At 40.7% G+C, this 25521-nt stretch overlaps 1 protein-coding gene across 1 annotated transcript in view; it reads left to right on the forward strand.

The window, feature by feature from the left end:
* The first annotated feature begins 9749 nt into the window (after positions 1-9749).
* LOC124621803 (bumetanide-sensitive sodium-(potassium)-chloride cotransporter) overlaps positions 9750-25521 on the forward strand; it is a 597202-nt gene continuing 581430 nt past the window's right edge. The window contains exon 1 of the mRNA XM_047147239.1: positions 9750-10283. Within this exon, the coding sequence (XP_047003195.1) occupies positions 9879-10283 (405 nt within the window). The 5' untranslated portion in view covers positions 9750-9878. The remainder of the gene's footprint in view (positions 10284-25521) is intronic.

Below are 25521 nucleotides of genomic sequence, written 5' to 3' on the forward strand. Positions count from 1 at the left end.
ATTTTCATTGACTGCCCCCTTATAACAGACACTAAAACAAGGGTACACAAAACCATTCATATGAGCGTTAGTATTACATATCATTCACAAGTTTTAACAATGAAAGGGCAACTAAATTCTAAATGACTAGTGGCAAGATACTGGGGTTCTGCAGAGTATGGTGAAATGAGAAAACATCTTGTCACATTTCTCGCTGGTGCGCAGCAGTGAGTTCAAACTGGTGCATGCTCAACAAACAATGACATGGGCATTTCACCTGGTATTTTGTTGTAGTCTTTCAGAGCCTTCCTGATCCTCATGCATTAAACAGCTTCCATTTCCATTATGAAACACAGCTTAAGTATGAAATAATACATGAGGAGCTACAGTGTCATGCCTATGCACAGAATTTAAGACATGGAAATTTCTTTACTGTGTGTGTGACTGGCATTGTCCCCAATGCACACAGAAAATTGTAACAAATAAATGAAGCACAAGAGGAAAAAAAATTAATCCCCACCCACACCCCAGGAGAAATCTCACTAACACTGTGTAACACTGCCTCAGTTCAGTGAAGAAGAATGTCCATAGGTATGCTATATTCAGCTTAAGCCACTCACAAATGTTTTGAACCCATAGAGCTAGGCAATACTTGGTCACCAAGTATGTTGAAATAAACTTTCTGGTCCATGTTCACTGTAACCCCAAAGAGTGGCTCTAAGTTAAGGTACGAAACACATCAAAGAATCTCCTCTGGCCAGAATTACACACATTGTGGGTTTGAAACACCTCAAAGGGCTGTCAATGCAGTTACTATCCAGTTTTCATATTTAATGCCATGTCTTAGAATTGTGGCTCTTTTTTTTATAACAAATAAATTAACATAGTCTGGATCACAACATCTTATTTATCGACAACCAGTTTCAGTATGTGCTGCTGATTATCTTCAGATCTAGGTTGGAACAAAGACAATAACACTACTGATTTTGCAGACGTGTGATATTACGAACACTTGTTTTATGGATAGCACAAATGACAACAAAATAATATGAACTTGCATGTGCCTGAACTACAAAGTGCAATTTGTCAAAGTTGTGTGAAACTAACATAAAGAAAGAAGGATGTGGTGGGAGAAATTTTCGTATAGTTATGTGATGCATGTATGTCTTAAAGAGTAAACTTTTTCTCCCCACCACTCTTGTTTTTTTATTTTAGTTTCACACAACACTGACAAACTGCACTTTGCGGTGCCAGATATGTGTGAGTTCATAAAAATTTGTCGTTGTTTCTTATGCATGAGACAAGTGTTTGTAACATCACAGTTTTGTAAAATCATTTTGTTGTTACTTTTTTCTTCCACATTAGATCTGAAGATGATCTACAGCACAGGATGAAACATGCTGTTGGTAAATAAAAAGTCCAGATGGTATTTGTTTATTTATTTCCAGTTTTTGTTGTTCGATTCACTGAAAATATGTAGTACTATGTGCCACTATGAGCAATGGCATTTGACGAGGTATCAGACTGCAAATGTTCACTTTATTGCATGCAGTGTGTCTCACGTGTTTGGTCAGAAACTAGCTGAGATGGACCTGAATTCATTCATAGCAAAAATTCTTGTTAGTCTTGAAACTAAAAGCGATGGACAAGGAGTGACACTAGTCTGTCACCTCTGTCGGTTAGGATATTCTTAAGACCACTGTTCATACGTCATCTGATCTCACTGAGAGAGTAACGCCATTCCTTGTAGATGTACTGTACAGTCTGCACTGATACACCAACAAATCAGGCAACTTAATTCTTGGTGTGATTATGGGCACCATATGATACCTCACACACGCACTAATTCCCTGCCATGACAAAGTCAGCAGTGGAGGTTCACATGACTGTCTGCTACTGGATTTATGGCTTTCCAAAGTGATTAGTGTGCCCTTTTAGGGATGTAACTAATACTATGTCCAGTGAGCTTACATAATATTGTGCAGAAAACAAAGTATAGCATTAAATTGGGTGCCAGTTATTAGTTGTCACCTGATAATGGATTGTAAGTTAATTACTTTCAACATCTGAAGATAGCATATGGCAACAATGAAACAGCCAATTTTCACATGTTGACTCGAAACCAATTTAAGATCAGAGGAATGTTAGTCATTTTATTCTGTAGAGACTGCAGGCAGGAAAACATTCTTGTAACAGACTCTCAAATAAACCAGTTTTCTACAGATGTTAATTCCTCTCACGAACTTCCCGTTACCATTTTCTCTTTTCTTTGAAAAATGTATATGGAGCATACCAGAGAAAACCAGACTTTTCCTCCAAAAACCATTTTCACAAGTTACAACAAAAAGTGATAATACTAGGCCTTTAAGCTTTAAATTTGGTAGTTTGAATAAAAACTTGGTAAAATTTGCAGTTTGTGTTTGTATTACTGAATCCTAATGGCTAACTGCAGGTTTTTCTGAAGGAAGCAAAAACTGATCAATTTTGGAGGCTTTGCCAGGACTTACGATGAGTCATTAGAAATTTGAAATGTATACTTCATGGAAAGTAAGTACTTGAATATACATTTTCACTGTTCAACACAATGATATTTTAACTATGAACAAGTGTTATGCCATAGGTAGTTAAGAATTTTTTTGTACCACAAGACAGAAAATATCAATATTTTTTGCCTCTTGTGCATATGCTTCAATAATTTCACCTCTTTTATTTATTTTATTAGTGAGTTATATGTTTTAAACATGCCATGATTTTAGAGATTTTTACCACATTTGTATTATGGGTTACATTAAGTACAAGGTGTGTTTTTTAAGTATGTACTGTTTTGAAATTAAGAAAAGACGTGCTAAGATACCTCAATAATTTTATTTTTACATGAAAGCCTGTACCTTAATATAAGCACTGACGCCATTACAGTCTGATTCTTCCTTGTTTACATTGTGTACTGAGTGTTTAAGATACCTCCGATAATCATGAGTCCTACCGATTGTGAAGTAGGGGCTGTTATACGGTTTCTTAGTGCTAAAGGCCTAAAAGTGATTGATATTCATCGTGAGATCTGTGCAGTTTATGGAGAAAACATTGTGAGTGATGGAATGGTAAGAAAGTGGGTGAGAGCATTTAAAGATGGCCGCACAAATGTGCATGATGAACAACAGAGTGGGCATCCTTTGGTCGTTAATGAAAGTTTAGTGCAGGAAGTGGATAATAACGTGAGAGAAAACATACGCTTCATGATTTCCTCCTCGCGGGATGACTTTTCTAATGTTTCTTTTACTTGAATTACCTAAAACTGTGCACACGTTGGGTACCGAAAATGTTGACGGATGTGCACAAAAGCAAACGTTTAGACAGTGCATTGACTTTTCTTGAGCAGTACCACAACGACGGTGATGATTTCTTAAGCCAAATTGTTACAGGCAATGAAAGGTGGGTGGTCCACGTCACACCAGAATCAAAGCAACAGTCCATGAAGTTGGGCAAGGGCATTGTTTTGTTGCAAGACAATGTCCGTCCGCATGTGGCGAATCAGACCAAAGATCTCATCACATCTTTGAGATGGGAACCTCTAGATCATCCTCCGTACAGCCCCGATCTTGCGTCCAGTAGACTACAATCTGTTCCTGCACTTGAAGAAACACCTTGGTGGTCAGCGTCTTCAAGATGATGACGAAGTCAAAACAGTGGTGATGCAGTGGTTAACAAGTCAAGTGGCAGACTTCTATGAGGAGGGTATTTAGAAATCGGTTCAACGTTGTGACAAGTGCTTCAATATTGACGCAAATTATGTAGAAAAGTAGATTAAGGTACAGGCTTTCATGTAAAAATAAAATTATTGAGATATCTTAGCACATATTTTTTTTAATTTCAAATAAGTACTTATTTAAAAAACACGCCTCATATTAAAGTGTATCCTGATCTGACAACTACATTTTTTTGTTATCCTTTTTTATAAAGTTCTTTATATGTGCATATGCATTTGATACCATAATTAATTTTCGTTATTGTATTTTTTTATTTTAGTTTGTTTTGTAGACTCTGTCTAATGGGCAACCTCAACATTAAATAAGCTGAAGCTTTCTTGAAAATAAGACCCGGACCACCTACTGCATTATCAGTTATAATATTTCCTCTCTTTCTAGGGGGGGTACACAATGTCAAAGACTGCTAGTATGGGTGCCAGTCAGATGCAAAAGATGCATAAATGACTAAAGTATGAAAATCTAGATTTTCAAAAACAGGAAAACAAGCGGCTCTCACAATTAAATAAGATACAGAAGCAATTTATGACTGAAGCCAAGAAAATACACTCTGAAAGTATGAGAGGGGTCGGAAGAGACTGCAGAGGGTGATAAGGTTACGTAGCAGTCTCCCTCTACATCCTCGCAAGGATCTGTGGTCCATGTCAATGTCCGCAGCCACTGGAAAGGGTTGTACGGAGAACAACACATGTGTTGTCCTAATCACTGAGGAAGAAACTGGCTGTTTTGGCATGCTTAGCAGAACATGCTGATTATACAGCTATTCACTCTCTTTCTGGGAGAAAACTCAGAGGTGTGGAAATCAATTCTGCTTGCTGGCAAAATAGATGTGAAGCTCGCTGGCTAAATAGATGTGAAGTCTGCTGCAACAGCAAACTTTTGCTGGTGCCAGAAAACAGTGGCGATGAAGTTATTTGAAAACAGTGGGAAAATTCAGATCAAGGATTACAACTTTCTATCTAAGAAGGGCAGGTCGGACATATTTAAAGCCACAATGCGAGACCTTCCAAGCTTTAAAGCTCATGTTAATCTCGAACAAATACAATCTGCAGCATTCCATATGATAAACTAGAAACCAGTGGTAGCCACTTTTTGCAGATAAATTTTGTCAAGTACTTCTCAAGTGAATGCTAGAATGAAATTGACTGCACTTCGGTCCACAGACTGTGATTCACAGCAGCCTTATTCTTCAAAGGAAAACGTCAAATGCTTCTTGTCTGTTCCAACACCAACAATGCGGGCAAAAACACAATTTTTACTTTCATTGATTTTTGTACTGTAATATTATCAGTACAGAATAACCAAGCAGTGAAAAAACGTCTGAAGAAATAATGTGGAGTGATAGCCCTACTTTTGAGTTTGAATGAAGATACATGGCCTATGTTCAGTCAGAAATATGGCAGAAATTTTTCATAAACTATTTTGCAACATCCATGATCATGTAGAAGGAAACACTGAATGATTTGTTTGTCAGAGAAATGATGAGCCAAGGAGAAAATGTTCCAGCTGTTCAGAGTTCAACAGACAATGCAGATCTTACTACAAAAATTGTAACTAATATAAGGATCTTCTACATTGATGAACAGTGCATTAACAATTAAACTGAACAAGAAAATCCTTGGATGGATGTTCTACTAATAGCTGGAATTTCATTATTTCTTAAGAAATCGGAGAGACTGGCCACACAGTGTAGAACAAATGCTCTCTTCAGACTGTATTACTTTTGAAGCTGAAACTAGTATGTTCCATTTGTTGGACCTATCCATCAACCAGTAGGTGACTTAATATCCAGGGTGTCACAACTGTGGTGAAATACCTGAAATTTACTGGGATACAGTAAAAGTTTGTCACAAGTTGAATTTTACCGGTTTCTTCAGATGGCTACAAGAACACGATGAGATGCCTTATCCTGGTAGTGAAAGAAATTTTCACTGCTAATTTTTGACCAGCAAGTAGAGAACAGGCACTGGCATATAGTTTCTGATCACCATAATTCGCATCAGTACTCTTCTAAACTTCTCTACACTGTCTCATGGACTGAAAGCATGTGACACTGTCGATGGTGATCCTGTTCTTTGATTTTTCCTTGTAGCTACAGTGGAAGAACACTGAGAATCTACTAGCTTTTTGATTTGTGGCAAAAATTTGTGCAGATCATTTCTCGTAAAAGCAGCTGTTATTTCTTATAGTGGTATTCCATTTTTGCTCAGACGTGTAGTCACTTAAGTCAAATTATTATCTGCTTGGAACAACACCAGCTGCATCTAATATTATTAGAATCACTTATTCAGTCATAAGGCCTACATTCTATACATCCAATTGTGAAAGAGAATATTCTGAGAGACTGACATAAATGTTTTAACACAATGAAGCACCTGTTAGAAATAGCATAAGTAATGACTGTTCAAGTGCTATAAAATTAAACATAGTATAGATAACAGAAAAGCAGCTAATTTGAAAATTATATGGTTTCATGCACACATAATAAATGATTATGCTGCATATTCAGAGACAAGATGAACTGGTGAGTTATGCCTAATGTATCTGTAAAAGGCAAAATGAAAAATGACTATTTCTGAATTGCAATTTAGATATTTAACAATAACTCATTCAAGTGATAATCAACAAACCCAATGAATACAAGCAGAAATGGTGTTTTTTCCAGTGTATATTTATTAGTAAATGAATACATTGCTTGTAGTTAAAAGTATATGTCATGCTTGTCTTGGTCAGATGATTATTTTATTTTTCATTTTAATTTATTCATCCCTATACACTGCAACATAGTATGCATGTTGTCAAACACACAATCAGTATAATAAAGAATAAATATTAAGAATATTTCAGAGTAGGACCATACAGCAAATCTAAATACTGTATGACACAACATGTAGAAAAACCACTAAAGTTAATTAACAGCAATGCAATAAATCTATAAAATATGAGGCACAGTACAAAAGAAGCAGAAAAAAAACACTGCGTAATTTCGGAGAACATTCACATTTGATGTAAATGATGACATTATAGTTTTTGTCCTGCAAGATTCTGTAACTTCTTATTGTATTTGACCCTAGTAATCACATTGCAGGAGCACCTGAACATAACCCATTTGGAGTCAAAGTCCTTGGACAATTTTTTTCTTAATGGCTTTTATGGAATCAGAAAGTTGTGTGCATGTTTTTGTGCATGGTCTAATTAACACTTATTACCTACGAATTGTTAATGGCCTTGTGCTGTATGAATGGAAGCCAGAATTATTTCTCCTCTTATCTTCTTTTAATTTTGTCTTAATCACATTTTTCTGAACATGAAGACTGTTGCACACATAGTTATCAATGTTTCATCACAGGGCCAGGTAAGGTCAGCATCTCAGAATGCATGTCTGGCTGAAGAAACAATTGTCTGGATAGTATTCATCTTGAAATTTTTGTAATTATTCAAATTGTTCAGGTTTATAAAAAGAAAACTTGATGCCACACTTGAATACAGAGTAGAAATATTATAAATGTGCAGCTTTAGCATTATCTATGCTCCAAATGTATGAGACTCAACGTAAAGCTAAACTAACTGTGCCCTTATTTGTGAGATGTATACTATGGGCACACCACTATAGAATTTCATCCAGATGCATACCCGAAAATTTAATGGTAGCTATCCCCCCCACCTACGAGGTGGTTATTGATGCTGGGAAAGAGTTCTTGTCTAGTCTTTGTTTTTAGTGTTTGAAAGATTTATACATTTAAATGGCACTGACACTCTGTGACCTCGGCAAAGCCTTTGACTGCATCTCTCACACACAACACTATTAGCCAAGTTAAGATGCTATGGTGGTGGTCTATCAACACTCCAATCCTATTTGGAAAACCGAAAGCAGGTAGTATCAGTGCACGGAGCAACTTCTCTTGAACAAAAACTGGAGTGCCCTAATAAAGGATCAACCTTAGGACCTCAACTATTCCTCATATATGTCAATGATACGAGCTGTAATAGTCAAATGTTGCAGTTTGCAGATGACACTACCCTTATTGCCAAAGGACATACAGCCACGGAAGCTCTTGGTGCATCAAATTTGATGTTTGAAGAAATAAAAGAATGCTTCATCATAAATAAAATGAAGATCAGTGAAGAAAAAACCCAACATTTGATATGCAGTCCAACCAACATCGAAGAGCAAGAAAACATGGAGACTGTCACACTACTGGGCTTAAAGATTGACAGAAAACTCTTCATGAATGATCACACTGCATATGTAGGCACCAAACTTTCTCGTCTGATATACCTACTGAGGAAGCTGAAAAGGGTAATCACTGACCAGTTTCTCACAATAGCCTACCATGCCCTCTTCCACAGCCACATTAGCTATGGACTGTTGTTGTGGGGACACTCCTCAGGCTGCAAAGATGTGTTGCTATTACGAAGAAAAGCCATCAGGATCATATCCTCTAGCAAAAGACTGGACCACTGTAAGCCTATTTTCACCAGGCTAGGCATAATGACTGTTTTTAGCCAGTATGTGTTTTTCTGCCTCATTTATATAAAAGAAAATCAAAGGAATTTTAGCATAAGACAAGAAATACATAATCATGACACTCGCTGTAAGAGGAACATTGAAGTGCCAAGGTGTCGCCTATCAAGCACACAAGACAGCTTTCCAACAGTCGCCCTAAAAATGTACAATCAACTGCCTCCAGAAGTGAAATCCCTGCCACCTGAATTATTTCGGAAAAAAATTGCAAATTGCTCAGTACTTGAAACAACATCCACTATATTCCTTGGAAGAGTTTTTCAACGGTGGTACTAGTGAATGGACAAAATAATAAATATTGTTATGTTTTATATATAATGTTGCCTAAATTTAATCTCCTTTTTATGTTGTCAGTTAACTGCACATTTAATTTTATGTTTTACTTAAAGTACATATTTTGCCAAAACGAAACTTTGTGTGCGATCTACATGGTTTTGTAAACATTCTGCTTTATGGTATTTTCATTTGCTGCTATGAGGTTTTACTTTCCTGTTTGGTTATATTTCATTTTCTCTATGTTCTATGTGTTTTTGTGCACTGCATAAATATTTTCTTTTATTTGTAACATAAATTTTGTATATGGTGTTGTATAAAAGTTGGTTGATAAACATTGTATTTGTGACGCAGTCTGTCCAGCCATGGCTGGTAAACGACGAAGATATAGTAATAAAGTAATAATAATAAAGTAATAATTGATAAAGGCGCCACCCACAATTTTCACGACTGCCGTGGTATCTTATAAAATGCATCGCCGATAATCTGAATCTTAAATGTGATAGCTCAACGTGTACAAAGTGTGTGTGTGTGTGTGTGTGTGTGTGTGTGTGTGTGTGTGTGCGAATACATATCCTTCGAACAAAGTTAATAAACATTCGGTGGTGAACCTATCACCACAGCCCAGATTTCATGGAACGGTAGCGGTCCATTATAACACGCTAGTCGTGAAGTCAATTTGGAGCAAGCTTCCTCAGTTACTATCTTGTTACTAACAGAAAGGTATTTTCCTTTGGGTGCCATTAGCAATCTGCAAGAGGAAACACTAATTTCATCAGACAGATGCATATAAAAGAGGGAGTAAAATGCACTAAAAAATGTTAACGTTGATACGTAGCACATATTCCCACCGATTACATTTGACACACGCGTCATACGAACATCGTAAACATACTGTTTTTAATCAAAACGTCAGCTGATGCAAACCAGAGACACAATACATCCTCTCTTTGGTGTAAGCATTTTATTATACTATCGATTACCCTTCGAAGTTGTCCTCAAGGACGACATTGAAAGGATTATATTAATATTGTAATATATTTGACTTCAGTAAAGATACTTCACTTTAGATTAATATTTATATTTTCTATATAGCAAAAATTAAATCGCACTCGAAAATCTGCACTCGCAATTTCGACGTAGCAATCGATAGCCGAGCGAGGGATCGTATTTTTAAACAGCTCTGGGCGTCCTATAAGGCAGCGCTCCGCGGACCACATGCGCATGCCGCTTCGTGGAGCACGACAGCTGCGTGTTGTGCTCATGGTTGAGCCGGTGAATCTGTAGTTTTTCTGTTAACTTGTGTAGTGCTCTTTTTTTAATTTAATTTGCAAGAAATTATGCCTTCAGAAAAGAGTGCTTTGAACAATGCGCGTAGAGATTCTTGGGGTGTTGAGCTGGGCGATATGGATAAAAGAACTCGTTTTCAAGTGAACAGAGTTGATGGCTCTTCTTCAAAAAATGAAGAGGGCGACGAATACGGTGAGAGCGACCCACTGCGTGGAGAAGGTGACGATTCCAGAAGAGGTTCGCTTGAAAATTATCGGCCAACTTCACCTAACATGCTGCTGTCTCATACTTCTGACACATCTGGATACGACACGCGCTATGCCAAAAGCTTTCGCCACTTCACGAGAGAAGCCCTGCCAAGACTTGATAATTACCGCAATATTATGTCGATACAGGCAGCATACCGACCAACATTAGATGAACTTCACAATGCAACGTTACATGGACATGGAAAGGTAAGAATGTTTCTTTTTATGACTAACAGTGCGGTTATGTCATGTGTGTGAGAAATTGAAGTTACTCTAAGACACAACCATGTTTTTTTATTTTAACTGGTGTGGTATTGCTGAGAAATCAACGACTGACCTTTGTCAAAAGACATTGTTTCTTGTAATGCATCACTGAAATATTTAACAAAAAAAAAAAAGAGTAAATGGATTGTAGGACGCTCGAAACTAAGCAAACATTGGTTTCATGAAGCAACTTCTTTCTGTCTTGAAAGGAAGAGTGATACGTCAGACGAACGCTCTTAGTGGAGATAAATCCTGCATCAAAATAGAGATTTTAAATACTTTATTACAAGAAACTGGCCATTTTCAGAGAAATGGTTGTTTGAAGGGTGCCGTTACGGTACCTGCAGTGACATCGGGAAGCAGCGGATAGATTGCTTTGTTCGTAATTTGTATTGCAGGGTAGCAACTCTACCCACACTTATTGATACTTGTAAACATCGTAAGTTTAACTTTTGTGCATTTGTATTCTTTACCGCGATGTGTAATCTTCTCACGAAAAAATATTCCTCAGTTCCCATCGACGCGACAACAATTAGGCAGCCCCGAATGAAGTTCCATTGTGCTTTCTCCGCAGCAAGTGAAGTGCGGGTGAATGTTGTTAACATGTGACGCCGGTAGGGGCCGGCCGCGGGAGTCTAGCGGTTCTAGGCGCTCAGTCCGGAACCGCGCGACTGCTACGGTCGCAGGTTCGAATCCTGCCTCGGGCATGGATGTTTGTGATGTCCTTAGGTTAGTTAGGTTTAATTAGTGCCAAGTTCTAGGGGACTGATGACCACAGATGTTAAGTCCTATAGTGCTCAGAGCCATTTGAACCATTTTGAACGCCGGTAGGGAACCTTGTTCGACAGGAAAGCGAAGCTGCCTCCAGAACTTGTAGCACCTGTTACGATACTGTTGTGCCTACGCCCGTTGTATTTCGTATACATTGGGCATCACATCGATACGATCATAATTAAGTTACATTTATCGGAAACACCTCCCCAATAACTGTCATAATGGATTTCTTCATCAGTTAGCCTGCAAAGTGTTGTCAAGATGAGTTACTGAACTGACATCAATTTGAGTGCTGTCCTCTGACTTTCCCACCGATATGATTCACAGTGGAACAAGTTTTCTAAAAAGCTAGTCATATTCACCAACAAGACTTACCCCTTGCACTTTTTCGTTACCTGCAGACAAACAAAATGCTAGGATTTGCACCACAAGACAAAAATTAGGACCAGTACGTGATGTGTTAGCACGACGTTAGACACTGGAATACTCCACAGACTTGGAGACGTGACGGCGCAACACGATTGTTGTCAAGAATGGGGATATAATCCAGTAGTTCCATGTAGCAGGAATCAGTTGCGTTATTTCTCCTGGATTCTGAGCTGAAATAAAGTGAACTGTTTCTTCAATGGATAGTAAGTTCCTTATAATGCTCTTCCATAGCATTTGCCTGACAGCTGAATACGATGGCTTCCTTTTAAGTTTTTATTAAAACTTTGAATTTTTTATACAGATAATTTTATTATTTATCAAAATGTTCGTCTTTAAAATGTGTGTGGTTCTTTTTTTGAACCAATTCTGGAATCATTTTTGTCCATTAGAGATGTTAATACCCGTCCACGCATATGTATGTCTGACAGGAATTTAAAAAAAAGCCGTTAGGTGATGTAGCAGATGAATGAGGGCAATGCCACATTAATTCGATGTTTTTCTCCGTCAGATAATTAATCAATTGTTGTGCGTGCTGTATAAGAAGGAAGAAAGATTGAGGTGTTAAGTCCTGTCGACATGGAGTTCATTACAGACGAAGCACAAGCTCTGATTGTGTCAAAGATGGGCAAGGAAATCGGCCGTGCCCTTTCAAAGGAACCATCCCGGCATTTTCCTGGAGCGATTTAGGTACATAATGGAAAAAAAAAGAGCTGGATGGCCGGAAGAGTATTTGAACCGTCGCCCTCCCGAATTCGAGTACTGTGTGCAAACAACCCCGCTTGGTGCGTGTTGTATGACGCCACTGTGATGAAGAATGATGCTACGTTATCGATTGTTTGTCCTAGTTTCATCGATAACTTGTGGCCGACAAGTTATTGTATACCGTTCAGCGTTAACTGTTCTTCGATCCCATAAACCAGTGGGTACTCAGTGCCCATTGTAATCAAAGAAACACGCGGTCATCATCTGAGGGGCGCTTCGCCAACGAACCACTTTCGTTGGTTTCGGTTCATCTTGGAAGTTCCATACGGCTGATTGCTGCTTCGTTTCCGAGCGGTTCGAATCAATTAACGTTTCATCACCTATTAGACGTCGTAGAAGAATTTTGCATTTTCTCGTGCTTAGTTTTGAGTATTTTCGAACAAGCTTATATAGTAATAGCTTCGGACTAGTGCAGGATACATCTGGAGCAGATCATTTTTACTGCTAATGTTCACATAAAACCAAATGTACATTAGTCTTTGATATGCGTAATGAAACCTCTGTTACGATAAGTCGCATACCGATGCCCTGAATCATGTTGCGATGGCGTCAGTGATTTTTGCAACAACCGAATTTGGTTGCCCTTCAAGAAATTCACCGCTGACGTAAGCACGACATCCACGGAATTCTGCAAATGAACGGAGCCTTCTCTGTATCTTACCTACATTACTAAACGACTAACCACGAACACAGTCCCTATTGCAGGCTGCCTCTCTAAATGCTTGTAGGGGTAACAGATATTTGATTTTCAATTTTTCATACAGTTATTGACCGAATTTAAAATTGTGTCGTAATACACTCATTAAGGACAACAATCTTAACGATAAATCTTCAACATAATAACCCAAGTATTACAGTTAGAAACTGTCTGTAAGTCTTAAGTCAGCGTAACTCACTGCGTCCAAATTACCAAGGCTATATTTTTTCATGCAGTATTTGTGAGTGAGAGCACTTAGCGACATCCAGCATTCTTGACACATTATTTCAAACCTTTATGAAACTTTACCATTCATACGTCACCTAGAATAATGAAAATGCGGGGAAAACGTTTATCGCCTGCTACATTTTCGATGTTCACGCATTAAACTTCAGCATCAAGTGTGACGTTTTAATTCATTATTATTTTTACTACTGTATTAGCAACACATTTTGTAGACAATATCCACGTATAACGCTGACTATACCTGCAAAATTATATCATTATACGACACATGGTTCAGGAAATACGACGTTTTATACATGTTAGGTCGATTCCTTGAAAAAATCAGGTGTGGGGGTTGACTGGTTGACAGCTTGAAGTACGACAGGCGATTCCAAGAGGTGGTGTTGAGATAAACCTTCACGGGATTGTTAAAAAAAATTATACAGCGAATACCTTAAGGTGAAAATTTCATTTTTTCACAATATTATTTACAGTGAGCGTTTAAGCTCATTAGAAGCAGACTACTCTACCTAAGTTGCCATTGTTTTAAAAATGGCAGATTTTAAAACAATAGTGGTCAGTCACATTGGAATAGCGCCATCTAACGGGCGTTTAAGGGGCAACGTTCGTCTGTTAAAATTTGCCCTTGGTTGAACACAGCCTAGTCGCAAATCGTCTGCGAGACTTTTAGACCGGTGTCATATCAGCATTTGTTCCCTGACTAATTACGATAAGAATAAATCTTCCAATGAATTATGATTTAGTGTCTAGTCTTACCACTTTGTTCTCGGATGTCTTCAGTCGTTCTAGATATATCTCTCTTAATGTATAATGCTCTTTTACCTTTGTAAGGTGTACGAAGAACAAAAAAAAATCTTTTTCTATGATGAATGTCGATCATTTGCTTGACAAGAGAAAGAAGGCGTTAACGCCAAAGTTACTTGCAGAAAATTTATCTTCGCAGCTCACCGAACTGTGGGATCTAAGCATTTAAATACTGTGTACTCAACGGAACTGTGTTGTAATCCAGTGCCCAGCTAACTGTTGTTTTCATTCACGCTTTGCTTCAGCCAAGTCGTACAACACGACACTTTGCAGTTGCACAGTTCACGGAATCCTACTCTTCTTAACCCACATTTGAAATAAGTTTTCCAAACTCCAGCCAGTTTTAAAACTTCCAGCAATTATGTCCGCATACTGGACTCCTAATAACTAACTTTCTTCTATTGGCATCAGCATAAATGATGAGGTATTACAGACTCGGACAAAGCCATTGATGCTGAAAGGATATACGAAATCGTCCCTTTCACAGGCTTATAAAAGAAGGTGGCGCCTATGCTATTAGTGAACACGCATTGTTGTTCTGTACTACGATATGCATAACCGAATTCTAAGCCCACTAACTGCGGAATAAAAATAAAATAGCTAAAAATTCCCATGTAGGTACACTCCACATTGACACTCCATAAGGTAAAATGTGAAGAGGTTCTCGAAATTGGGACGCACGTCCGAGCGGATGTACACTACCATTAAAATTGCTACACCAGGAAGAAATGCAGATGATAAACGGGTATTCATCGGACAAATATATTATAGTAGAACTGACATGTGATTACATTTTCACGCAATTTGGGTACATAGATCCTGAGAAATCAATACCCAGAACAACCACCTCTGGCCGTAATAACGACCTGGATACGCCTGGGCATTGAGTCAAACTGAGCTTGGATGGCGTGTACAGGTACAGCTGCCCATGAAGCTTTAACACGATACCACAGTTCATCAAGAGTAGTGACTGGCGTATTGTGACGAGCCATTTGCTCGACCACCATTGACCAGACGTTTTCAATTGGTGAGAGATCTGGAGAATGTGCTGGCCAGTGCGGCAGTCGAACTTTTTCTGTATCCAGAAAGGCTCGTACAGGGCCTGCAACATGCGGTCGTGCATTATCCTGCTGAAATATAGGGTTTCGCATGGATCGAATGAAGGGTAGAGCCACGGGTCGTAACACATCTGAAATGTAACGTCCACTGTTCAAAGTGCCGTCAATGCGAACAAGAGGTGACCGAGACGTGTGACCAATGGCACCCCATACCATCACGTCGGGTGATACGCCAGTATGACGATGACGAATACACACTTCCAATGTCCGTTCACTGCGATGTCGCCAAACACTGATGCGACCATCATGATTCTGTAAACAGAACCTGGATTCATCCGAAGAAATGACGTTTTGCCATTCGTGCACCCAGGTTCGTCGTTGAGTACACCATCGCAGGCGCTCCTGTCTGTGACACAGCATCAAGGGTAACGGCAGCCATGGTCTCCGAGCTGATAGTCGATGCTGCTGCAAACGTCGTCGAACTGTTAGTACAGATGGTTGTCTTGCAAACGTCCCCATCTGTTGACTCAGGGATCGAGACGTGGCTGCACGATCCGTTACAGCCATGCGGATAAGATGCCTGTCATCTCGACTGCTAGTGATATGAGGCCGTTGGGATCCAGCACGGCGTTCCGTATTACCCTCCTGAACCCACCGATTCCATATTCTGCTAACAGTCATAGGATCTCGACCAACGCGAGCAGCAATGTCGCAATACGATAAACCCCAATCGCGATAGGCCACAATCCGACCTTTATCAAAGTCGGAAACGTGACGGTACGCATTTCTCCTCCTTACACGAGGCATCACAACAACGTTTCAACAGGCAACCCCGGTCAACTGCTGTTTGTGTATGAGAAAACCGTTGGAAACTTTCCTCATGTCAGCACGTTGTAGGTGTCGCTGTGAAAAGCTAATCATTTGCATATCACCGCATTTTCTTGGTTAAATTTCGCGTCTGTGGCACTCATCTTCGTGGTGTAGCAATTTTAATGGCCAGTAGTGTAGTTAAGAATTATATGTTATATGCGGTCGTAAAAAAAGAGTAGATACACGGTTCAGTAATATTAATGTGATCACCGACTACTTTCGACGTAAGCATGCAGTAACTACTCACATTGCGCTAGCAGCGGAGGGTCTATAACACATATAGGTGGGGGGAGAGAAAGACAGCATTGCAGTCGTTGTTGTAATGCGGAAACGGAGATAATTATCTGACGTCCAAAAGGGCCAAGAGTGGAAGCATTTTCTAAACGGCCATGTTTGTAAACTGTTCGAGGACCACGGTGGTTAAAGTTTACCTCACATGGAAAAATGGCACTATCCAAAACCGGCGCAGCGGCGGCTGGGATGCAGAACGGGGCCATAGGTAACAGGGGTGAACGATGGCTGCGGGAGACGTGTGCGTGCGAATAGACGTGCGACTGTTAAGCACCTGACGGCCCGGATGAATCACGGGGAGCCGGAAGAGCCCATGTTGCCCATGTTAAAATCACGAAGTTTGAGGAACATTTATGAATAATCTACCAAATAGACTAATTTGAAATTTTTTCATCATGTAGAGTGGTTTAGTATTGCAGTTACGATGGACTTACATTGGAGTATCTTCTCTAGTTTCCTTCCAATATTTATTTCTATTAATGACCCAACTTTTTTACAAAAAATTGCTTTATTTTGATTATATGAAACTACGGAACATATTTGACTACTAGGGGTGCTATATAAAAATTTCATCTCCCTAGTTTGAGTGGATTTTGAGAAAATGTTCCATACATTCGAAAAATCAAATTTACTGGAAGTGGCTGTCAAAGCTTCTCAATACATTCCTGCACTATAGGGTGGATTATCCTGGGTAGTCTTCTTCATCCTCCAAAAGCTTCCATTTTTGTCTTCTTTTCTGGTCTGTTGTTCAGTCATATTTCATATGCCTTTCTCTTCTTTCTGCTCCTCTCTCATCCTCTGCCAGTATTTCTTAATGCCCGTACAGTGGAAATCCTGATGCCTTCAATACTTCACACTGTTCCCTTGGTTGTAGGTTGCAATTTCATCATAAATCCCAAAGTGCGGTGTTTTGATGCTTACAAACACCCTTTCATGAATCACTGTCCAAATTAAATTGTTAACGATCTCATTAGGTGTCTGTGTGTTTCACAGAACACTTTCTTTCAGGTCATAAGTCCTATATTAAGTACTTCGTTAATGTTATCACTGTCAGTCACTAATTTACAAAATCTGGCACGTCCACCAATCAACTTCTTGCTAGAAGATGTCTCAAGACTATGGCCTGTGTTGCTTAGCAGAAAAACGCATTGTTTTCGCAATTACAGCATCACAACTTGGTTTTAGTGTTAATTTCCTTTTCTTTACGGTCTTCCTCTTCTTATATACACGGTTACTAAAATGTGGCATCGTAACTGGAAGAACGCTTTATACAAGAAGTATAATGTTACAAACAACGGGCGCAACATTGGAATAATTCGAAACAATCAATAACAAAGAGATGACGCTCGGCGCTCTTAGCGCTTCATTTGCCACAGAAAACAATGCAGCTAACCCTTGCACACTAGGCTTATGGATACCGATAAGGAAATATTTAACTTGAGGACGAGAAAATGCCAAGTAGTTCGCCAAGAAGTCACGAGAGGATGTAGATGCTTCAGAGGTCCCGCCCAGTTCCCCTGCAGGCGTGGGAGAAAATGGTAATAACGCCGCTTCTAGGGCGAGCAGAACAATAATTCAAAGTTTGCATTTAAGAGGAATGTTCCAATTTTTTATAGCAAAAAAAGGTAATTTTTTGAATTTGACCACCTCTGGCGGCTCTTGAACGACCGTTGAGCGAACTTTGCTGTATCTGGACCTCCGCAGCAGGCTCGAGGTTCATACACCCTTGCTGACTGCTGTTCATGGACGACGAAGGCTGAAATTTGCAGACCATTACCGTAGCTGGATGTCCACTGAGTGGTGACAGGTGGCTTTTTCAGATGAATCATGTTTTATGCTCTGTTGGGCAGATGGCCGTTGGTGTATACGGCCCTGCAACAATCTTCGGAAGAGCCCAGACCGGAGGAGGGAGTGTTGTGGTCATGAGGATTATTTCGCGGTATTCCGTGGGTGATTCTTCGTTCTGTAAGGCATCGTGGATCAACAGAAGTATACGTCTGCCCTTGGAGGCCAAGCCCATCCCTACATCCAATTTTTTCCCCTCTGCACGTTGGTACCTACCAGCAAGACAATGCAACGTGTCACGCAGCTCGCAGTGTACGTACGTGGTTGGAAGAACACCAAGATGAGTTTAACGCACTCCCCTGGCCAACAAACTCCTCGGATTTAAACCCACTGGACAATCTGCGGGACCACCTCGATCGGGCTGTTCGCGCCACGGATCATCAACCTAGGGCAGCTGGCCATGACATTGGAGTTCGCATGGCTCCACATCCCTGTTGGTACGTCTCCAAAATCTCGTTAAATCTCTTCCTGCACGTCTCGTAGCGGTCCGTGCTGCAGAAGGTGGTTATTCAGGATTTTAACGGGTGGTCACGTTATTGTGGCTGGACCGTGTATTGCTCCACATTTTGCTAAACTCTGTTCCGAGAACATACGTCCATGTCACTAAATTATAAATTAGCTTTGACGATAAAATAAACGCATTTAAAAAGTTTCGGTACTATTTCAGTCTGGTATACGATCTACTTACCTCTAAAATCTGAAGCCTTGATAAAACGTATGTAATACTCTTTCCACTTTTTGTCCCAGTCATAGAACTGTTTAAGAATGCTGCCTAATGTTTCTTTTTAACTGGAATTCTGTAAAGTAAAGTGAAGCTGTCATCAATCTGTACAAATGCAAAAATGTACGATCTACTTACCTCTAAAATCTGAAGCCTTGATAAAACGTATGTAATACTCTTTCTGCTTTTTGTCCAAGTCATAGAACTGTTTAAGAATGCTGCCTAATGTTTCTTTTTAACTAGAATTCTGTAAAGTAAAGTGAAGCTGTCATCAATCTGTACAAATGTAAAAATGTAATTAATGGTTTGTTTAGATAAAATCTATATTGTATTTTTTAAATTGTTAGAAATTAGTGATTCGCGACTGGGATAACTCTCGAACATCGATTTTGATTAAAATCGATGCGGAAAATTAGAGTTAGTTCACAATTTTGGTGCCGCTGTTTTAAATTTATTTCATATAGAAGTGTAGTGATGCAGTGTCATCAATTTAAATTCCGTTTGATCAGGTGAAATAAAGTGATTAAAAGTTTTAAACAGCAAAGTTAAACTTGAAAAAATATGATGAAGTTAAAAAACACTGTTAGAAGGTGAATCAAATTTTCCATCAGATGAATGAAAGAAGCAGTTGCAAAGACAACATTTGACGTTAAGAAATTCTCGAATCACACGTAACGAGTGACCTGCTTCCGTCACATGTGCCTGTAGCATGCAGTGTGATACGAAACACCCATAAGTATCGATTGGAGATACTGAGCCCCCTTGTCTTATCACAGCTTTTAGGCAAGTACCTTCAGCCCACTGACTTCTGTCCCAGAGAAATAACGATTTGCTGCACCAGATAGCTGGATGTATTCATTGCAGTGGCAGTTTTCTCCAATACGGAAGAAAAATCCAATCTGAGTCGAGAAGGATGGCTGGCGCTCGCTGAAAGCTTCGTAGTTACCGTTTCCGGAACTTCACCAATAAAAGCCGAAGGTGATTGTAGCGACTCGCCACTAGTTGTGACTCTAGGTGAAGTTTAACTAATCACAGTCGAAAGTGCCAGATACGATTGTTAGTGTAAAAGGCTCGTGTAACATTTCCTCCGAAAGTGACATCGCTCATATAATAGTCATCAGACGCCACCAGTGGTTCGTATATGTATTATAGGTGGTTTCCGGCTCGTTCCCCTTATCGTTACATATACATACATACTCCGTAAGCCACCGTGCGGTGCGTTGCGGAAGATACCCTTTACCACTAATAGTCATTTCCTTTCTTCAAATGCCGTTTCTCTAAATGTTCTCAATGGAGTTCCTCGAAAAGAATTTCGCCTTCCCTCCAGGGATTCCCATTTGAGTTCGTGAAGCTTCACCGTAACACTTGGGTGGTGTTCGGATCTAGCAGCCCGCTTCTGAACAAGAGGCAAGGGTAGGACCGCTTGGTTTTCCTTGTTAAGCTGTGTTTCACAGTAATTACAAAAAATTGTTCAAATGGCCCTGAGCACTATGGGACTCAACTGCTGAGGTCATTAGTCCCCTAGAACTTAGAACTAGTAAAACCTAACTAACCTAAGGACATCACAAGCATCCATGCCCGAGGCAGGATTCGAACCTGCGACCGTAGCGGTCTTGCGGTTCCAGACTGCAGCGCCTTTAAGCGCACGGCCACTGCGGCCGGCACAGTAATTACAGACACCGAACTTTTAATTCGAAATGACTGGCCAACAAATCCCCATCGTCCATTCTTTCACATATCCCCTCTTGGTATGCGGCCTGTGCTAACAGACAGAACCAGCTACTGCAGGCCACTTCTATGAAGATACTAAGAACAAATTATAACTAGCGCTAATCTACTCAGCCAAATAATCATTTAAATTACTTTTTACATGTTTACTTATATAAGGAGTGTTCAAACGAAAAGGTATGAAATGTCGTAAAACGGTTGAAATTTGCATATGCCGCTTTTTGGATAACGTATTGAGCCGTTTAGGAACACGAACGTATTGTCGTCATCTCCCCCTATAAAGTCAAAGGTGTGCCATCAGCATGCAAAATGGTGCTCAACGAATTTTTCGACGTCCGAAGTCCGATACTCAACGAATTCTTCGAGCATGGAAAACCATTAACACTGACGTGTACTGCGACACACTCCGTAGACTACACCGCTCCATCAAGAGCAAAGGGACTGGGCTGCTCACGGAGGGGGTGATTCTGTGCCGCGATAACGCGCGTCCATACCTCTCCGAGATCACACAAAGTGTAATGACCGCAGCTTAAGCATCCGCCCTAAAGGCCGAAATGTTACCCAAATTACCTTTGTTTCTGTCAACACACAGTCACGAAAGCCTCTAATACGGTGGTCCCCAGGCTTTTTGAGGCCGCTATCCGAAAGTGCAATAGAACGATCAAACAATTCTCGTGCACCGCGAGCGATACCTACAATTCCTTCGCAGAACAGAAAGCTAATTATCTCCATTGAGAGTAGCCACTTGTTGCAAAACATGCTTCCTCTGCACCATTCCTCTCCCTTGCGGCACTTGGTTTATCCACACCGTCTACCTCAATTTAAAATGAGTGGAGTATCCTTACTTTTTGTAAATCACTTTGTTGTTGAACTCCTTACTTCTGAACTGGCAGAAATTCAAAGACATCAGGCTGGCAGTGCTCTGTGCCCGACCACTGCTAATAATAATAATAATAATAATAATAATAATAATAATAATAATATGTAGGCCCTACAGTAGTGTAGCAGCCATTACGTAGTTACTATCCTGCTGAACTGTCGATTACTTTGTTCATTGTTGTAAATTGAATAATTAAGCAATATCTGATCTATTGCGAGAATTTTCATGAGATATTTAAGCCTATTTAATGCACGTGTCTTAATTTTACTATCATGGAGGCATGGTACAAAGCCCGAAGCGAGTGTTCCCGGTGGGCGTGAACCCTTATCCACCTTGGCTTCATGAAGCGGCCCGTGTTAACCTTGGCCTTCATTCACTTTCATTCAGTTTCGCTTTATCGCCTTCAGTTTCACGACCTTGGCATGGAATTTCGCGATAGTACCTTTGTGTACACTGATGGCTCTCGGACTGACCGTGGTGTCGGGTGTGCCTTCGTTATTGGCGCCCACGGAGTACATCCGGCGACAAAGACTTTCCACTTGTGCCGTCTGCTCAGACTCAGTCAGCGGCCTTCAAAGTCTATGTGCGCTGTACACCGCCCATTCCTTAGTGCAATGGGTCCAGGAAAACTGTCACTTGCTCATTCTAGGTGGAGCCACTGTGAAGTTTATGTGGGTTCCTGGTCATGTCGGTCTGCCAGGAAACGAGGCTGGTGCCAAGGCTGCAGTCCTCGTATCTGAGCCCACTACTTCCTACATTCCCTCCAATGCCGTTTGTCAGGAGGTGGTGTCCCTTTGGCATCGCCATTGGTACTCCCTTCAAGGGAATAAGCTCAGGATTATTAAGGCTCTCCCAGCGGCTTGGACGGCCTCCTCTCGGCCCTCCCGCCGGGAGGAAGTCATTTCAACTCTGTTGCGTATTGGGCACTGCCGTTTCAGCCATCGTCATTTGATAAGTGGCGCTCCCCCACCACTTTGTACACATGGCGCCCAAGTTTTAACTGTCGGCCACTTCCTGACGAACTGTCCATTTTTTTAACGGTTTGCCGTCTGAGTTATCGGCTGTTTTAGCAAGTGACGCGAGGGCTGTAGACCGCGTTTTACTTTCTATTCGTCAAAGCAGTATGGCGAAGGCCATTTAATTTTTAGTTTTGGACTTCCGCTTCTGTATGGTGTTTTTAGTAGCCCTTTCTCCAGGTCCCTGTTCTTAGCTGTTTTCTCTTATGTTAATTGGGGTTGAGGTTCAGTCATTTTTTAACTCTTCTCTGTTTTCGTGTTCCATAATTTTGACGTTCAAATGGCTCTGAGCACTACGCGACTTAACATCTGAAGTCATCAGTCCCCTAGACTTAGAACTACTTAAACCTAACTAACCTAAGGACATCACACACATCCATGCCCGAGGCAGGATTCGAACCTGCGACCGTAGCGGTCGCTCGGTTCCAGACTGTAGCGCCTAGAACCGAACGGCCACGTGAGCTCATATGACGCCAGTTGATTTTGCGCCCTAAAACAAAACAAACAAGCAAAAAAAAAAAAAAAAAAAAAAAAAAACTTCGAACCAGAAACAAAACAGCAGTCCACGGAGTGGCCCTACACCACCTCTACTCAGAAGAAAAAGTGATTCAAGTCAGCGCACCCGCTAGGACCTCTCAAAACTTCGTTGAACTGTTCTTCCTCATCCACCCTACAGCCCGAATCTCACGCCTTACGACTTCCATCTGTTTGGCCCAACGAAGAATGTACTTCGCGGGAAACAGCACGTGGAGGTTATTGATGCAGCAAGTCTGCTCCGACGTCGACCTTGCGGACACACAGGCCCTCTCAATAGGGTGGCGTAGGGCCGTCGAATTGTACGGAGATTATATCAAGGGAAAAAGTGAGGGAAATAGCACGGTGTACTGGAATCTTTAACAAAACCAATCTGCTTTCAGAAAAAAATGTGTTCCATTACTTACTGAACGCCCATCGTATAGGGGCGTGTAAATGCTCGGTCTCCCATCCTACCATTTCGTTTAGAAAAGGTGAATTCATTTGCGTCTATACATTTAATTTTCTGCCCAACAGTTGCCTACGTGACCCTTTATGCTGCCTGCTGTCTCTGGCATAGACGGGCAGCTTCGAAGACCTCCACTGGGTTTTCCTGTTGGCTCAGTCCACTACCCTTGCCATTACACTGGCAGCTTTTCAGTGCCACCCACATACAGTGGCGATCCGTTGGGGTCAGACCCGCATTTATAAACTGAGACTCAGTCTCCAAATTTTCAACCGCATCGTTTCTCAAATGGGATATGACTATGTACAGGGTGAACCCGAACTCCACCGACAACACTAAGGTTGTTCAGGGATATTTTCTGAGTATCGTGGTACCGGTTGTTTCAAAATGAATGTTGGGGTTTTTAAGTTGTTGTAGCGTTTATTACATTTAACTCACAATTGTAAATAATACATCAAATGAAAGAGCAACTCAGTTTTCCGTACAGGTGTTCAGTGTGAGCACCATTCGTTACACGGCACAAGAGTGACTGAAGAACTTGAACGAGTGAGTCTTTCACGAGAGGCCCCAAGAAATCAGTTTGGACGGTTAGATATGAATTAGCACCGTCTGTGTGGAGACTTTTAAGGAGATGCCGTCAATTACCTTGTCATCGGTTGCAGTTGTTACAAGCTCTGAAGCGTACAGACAACACTTTACGTGCCAAGTTTGCAAACGAAACGTTGCTGCATGACGATGAAATTTTCTGGATCGTGTCGTCTTCAGTGATGAATCGATATTCCTGCAAAATGGAAATCTGAACACACACAATGTGCATATCTCGGGGTCAGCAAATCCACACGAGATAGTGCAGTTGCAACGAGGCTGCCCTAAAATGAATGTTTTTTGTAGCATATATCGGCGGAAAATTTATGGACCTTTCTCTTTCGGTGAAGCAACTGTGGAGGTTGTTTCTTACCTTGATGCGCTAGAACTATGGCCCTTTCCTCAATTGGAAGAAGCTGAATCACGGAATTTTATTTGGAAGAAAGATAGTGCGCCGCCTCACTGGCATAACTCGGCACTCGATTGGTTAAACGACGTTATATCCGACCGCTGGATTGGCCGAAGGGGACAGAGCTTGTTTTGCATGGCCATCACGTTTACCCCATCTGACGCCATACGATTTTTTCGTAAAGGCTATGTGTACGTGCCTCCGCTACCGGCTAATATACTCGACTGATGAAACAGGATGAAAGCAGTTGTTGCAACAGTTATTCTAGACTCAGTGATAGAGGTTTGGGAAGAAATCTCCTATCGACTCGATGTGTACAGTATGAGATATGTGCCGTAAGACAATGGTGCTCACATTGAACACACGTAATAAAAACTCTTTGAGTCGTTCATTAACTTGACGTATTATTTATAATTGTGAGTTGAATGCAATAAATGCTTAAAACTCCGATATTAATTTTGAAACACAAGTAAAAAGGTCCCGCGGTCTCCGTTGACTAGCGACAGAGTATTTACATTTCGTTTGGTTTCTTATCCTCATTTGTGTTTCTATCTTTATTGTGACACAAGTGTTCAGTGTATCACTAGCTTCACAGCCGAATAGCAGCATGGGAATCAGCTACCTCCAGGTCGAGTGCAATCAGATTAGAGTAGCTTCAACGGTGATATGGCTACGGAGGCCAGTGTAATTAAATTGTCTCAAAGTATATACAACACTCCCGCTAGGATCTTTCATGTAAATACTGTAGTTTCGTTTCATCAAACTACCTGAAGGGATGTTACAGTCATCTCTCAAACGACCCCAGACTTACAGACACCTCTCTCTCTCTCTCTCTCTCTCTCTCTCTCTCTCTCTCTCTCTCTCTGCGCCATATATTAGGTCGTTATGGAAACTAATCGAACCGCTGTGAGTACAATCTTCAAGCGGTCGTGCTCCGGAGTGCGTAGGTGGTGGCCCGAGCGGATGTTCCGGAAACTCATATCTGCCGTATCTGATGGCTGTGGTTTCAGGAATGACAGGGCTCTCCGTGTATACGCCATGGCGCTACACAGCTTTGTTAATTACTCAGAATACACCGAGAGCTTTT

Source organism: Schistocerca americana, chromosome 7 (genome assembly GCF_021461395.2).
Source record: "Schistocerca americana isolate TAMUIC-IGC-003095 chromosome 7, iqSchAmer2.1, whole genome shotgun sequence".
NCBI classification, from domain to species: Eukaryota; Metazoa; Arthropoda; class Insecta; order Orthoptera; family Acrididae; genus Schistocerca; species Schistocerca americana.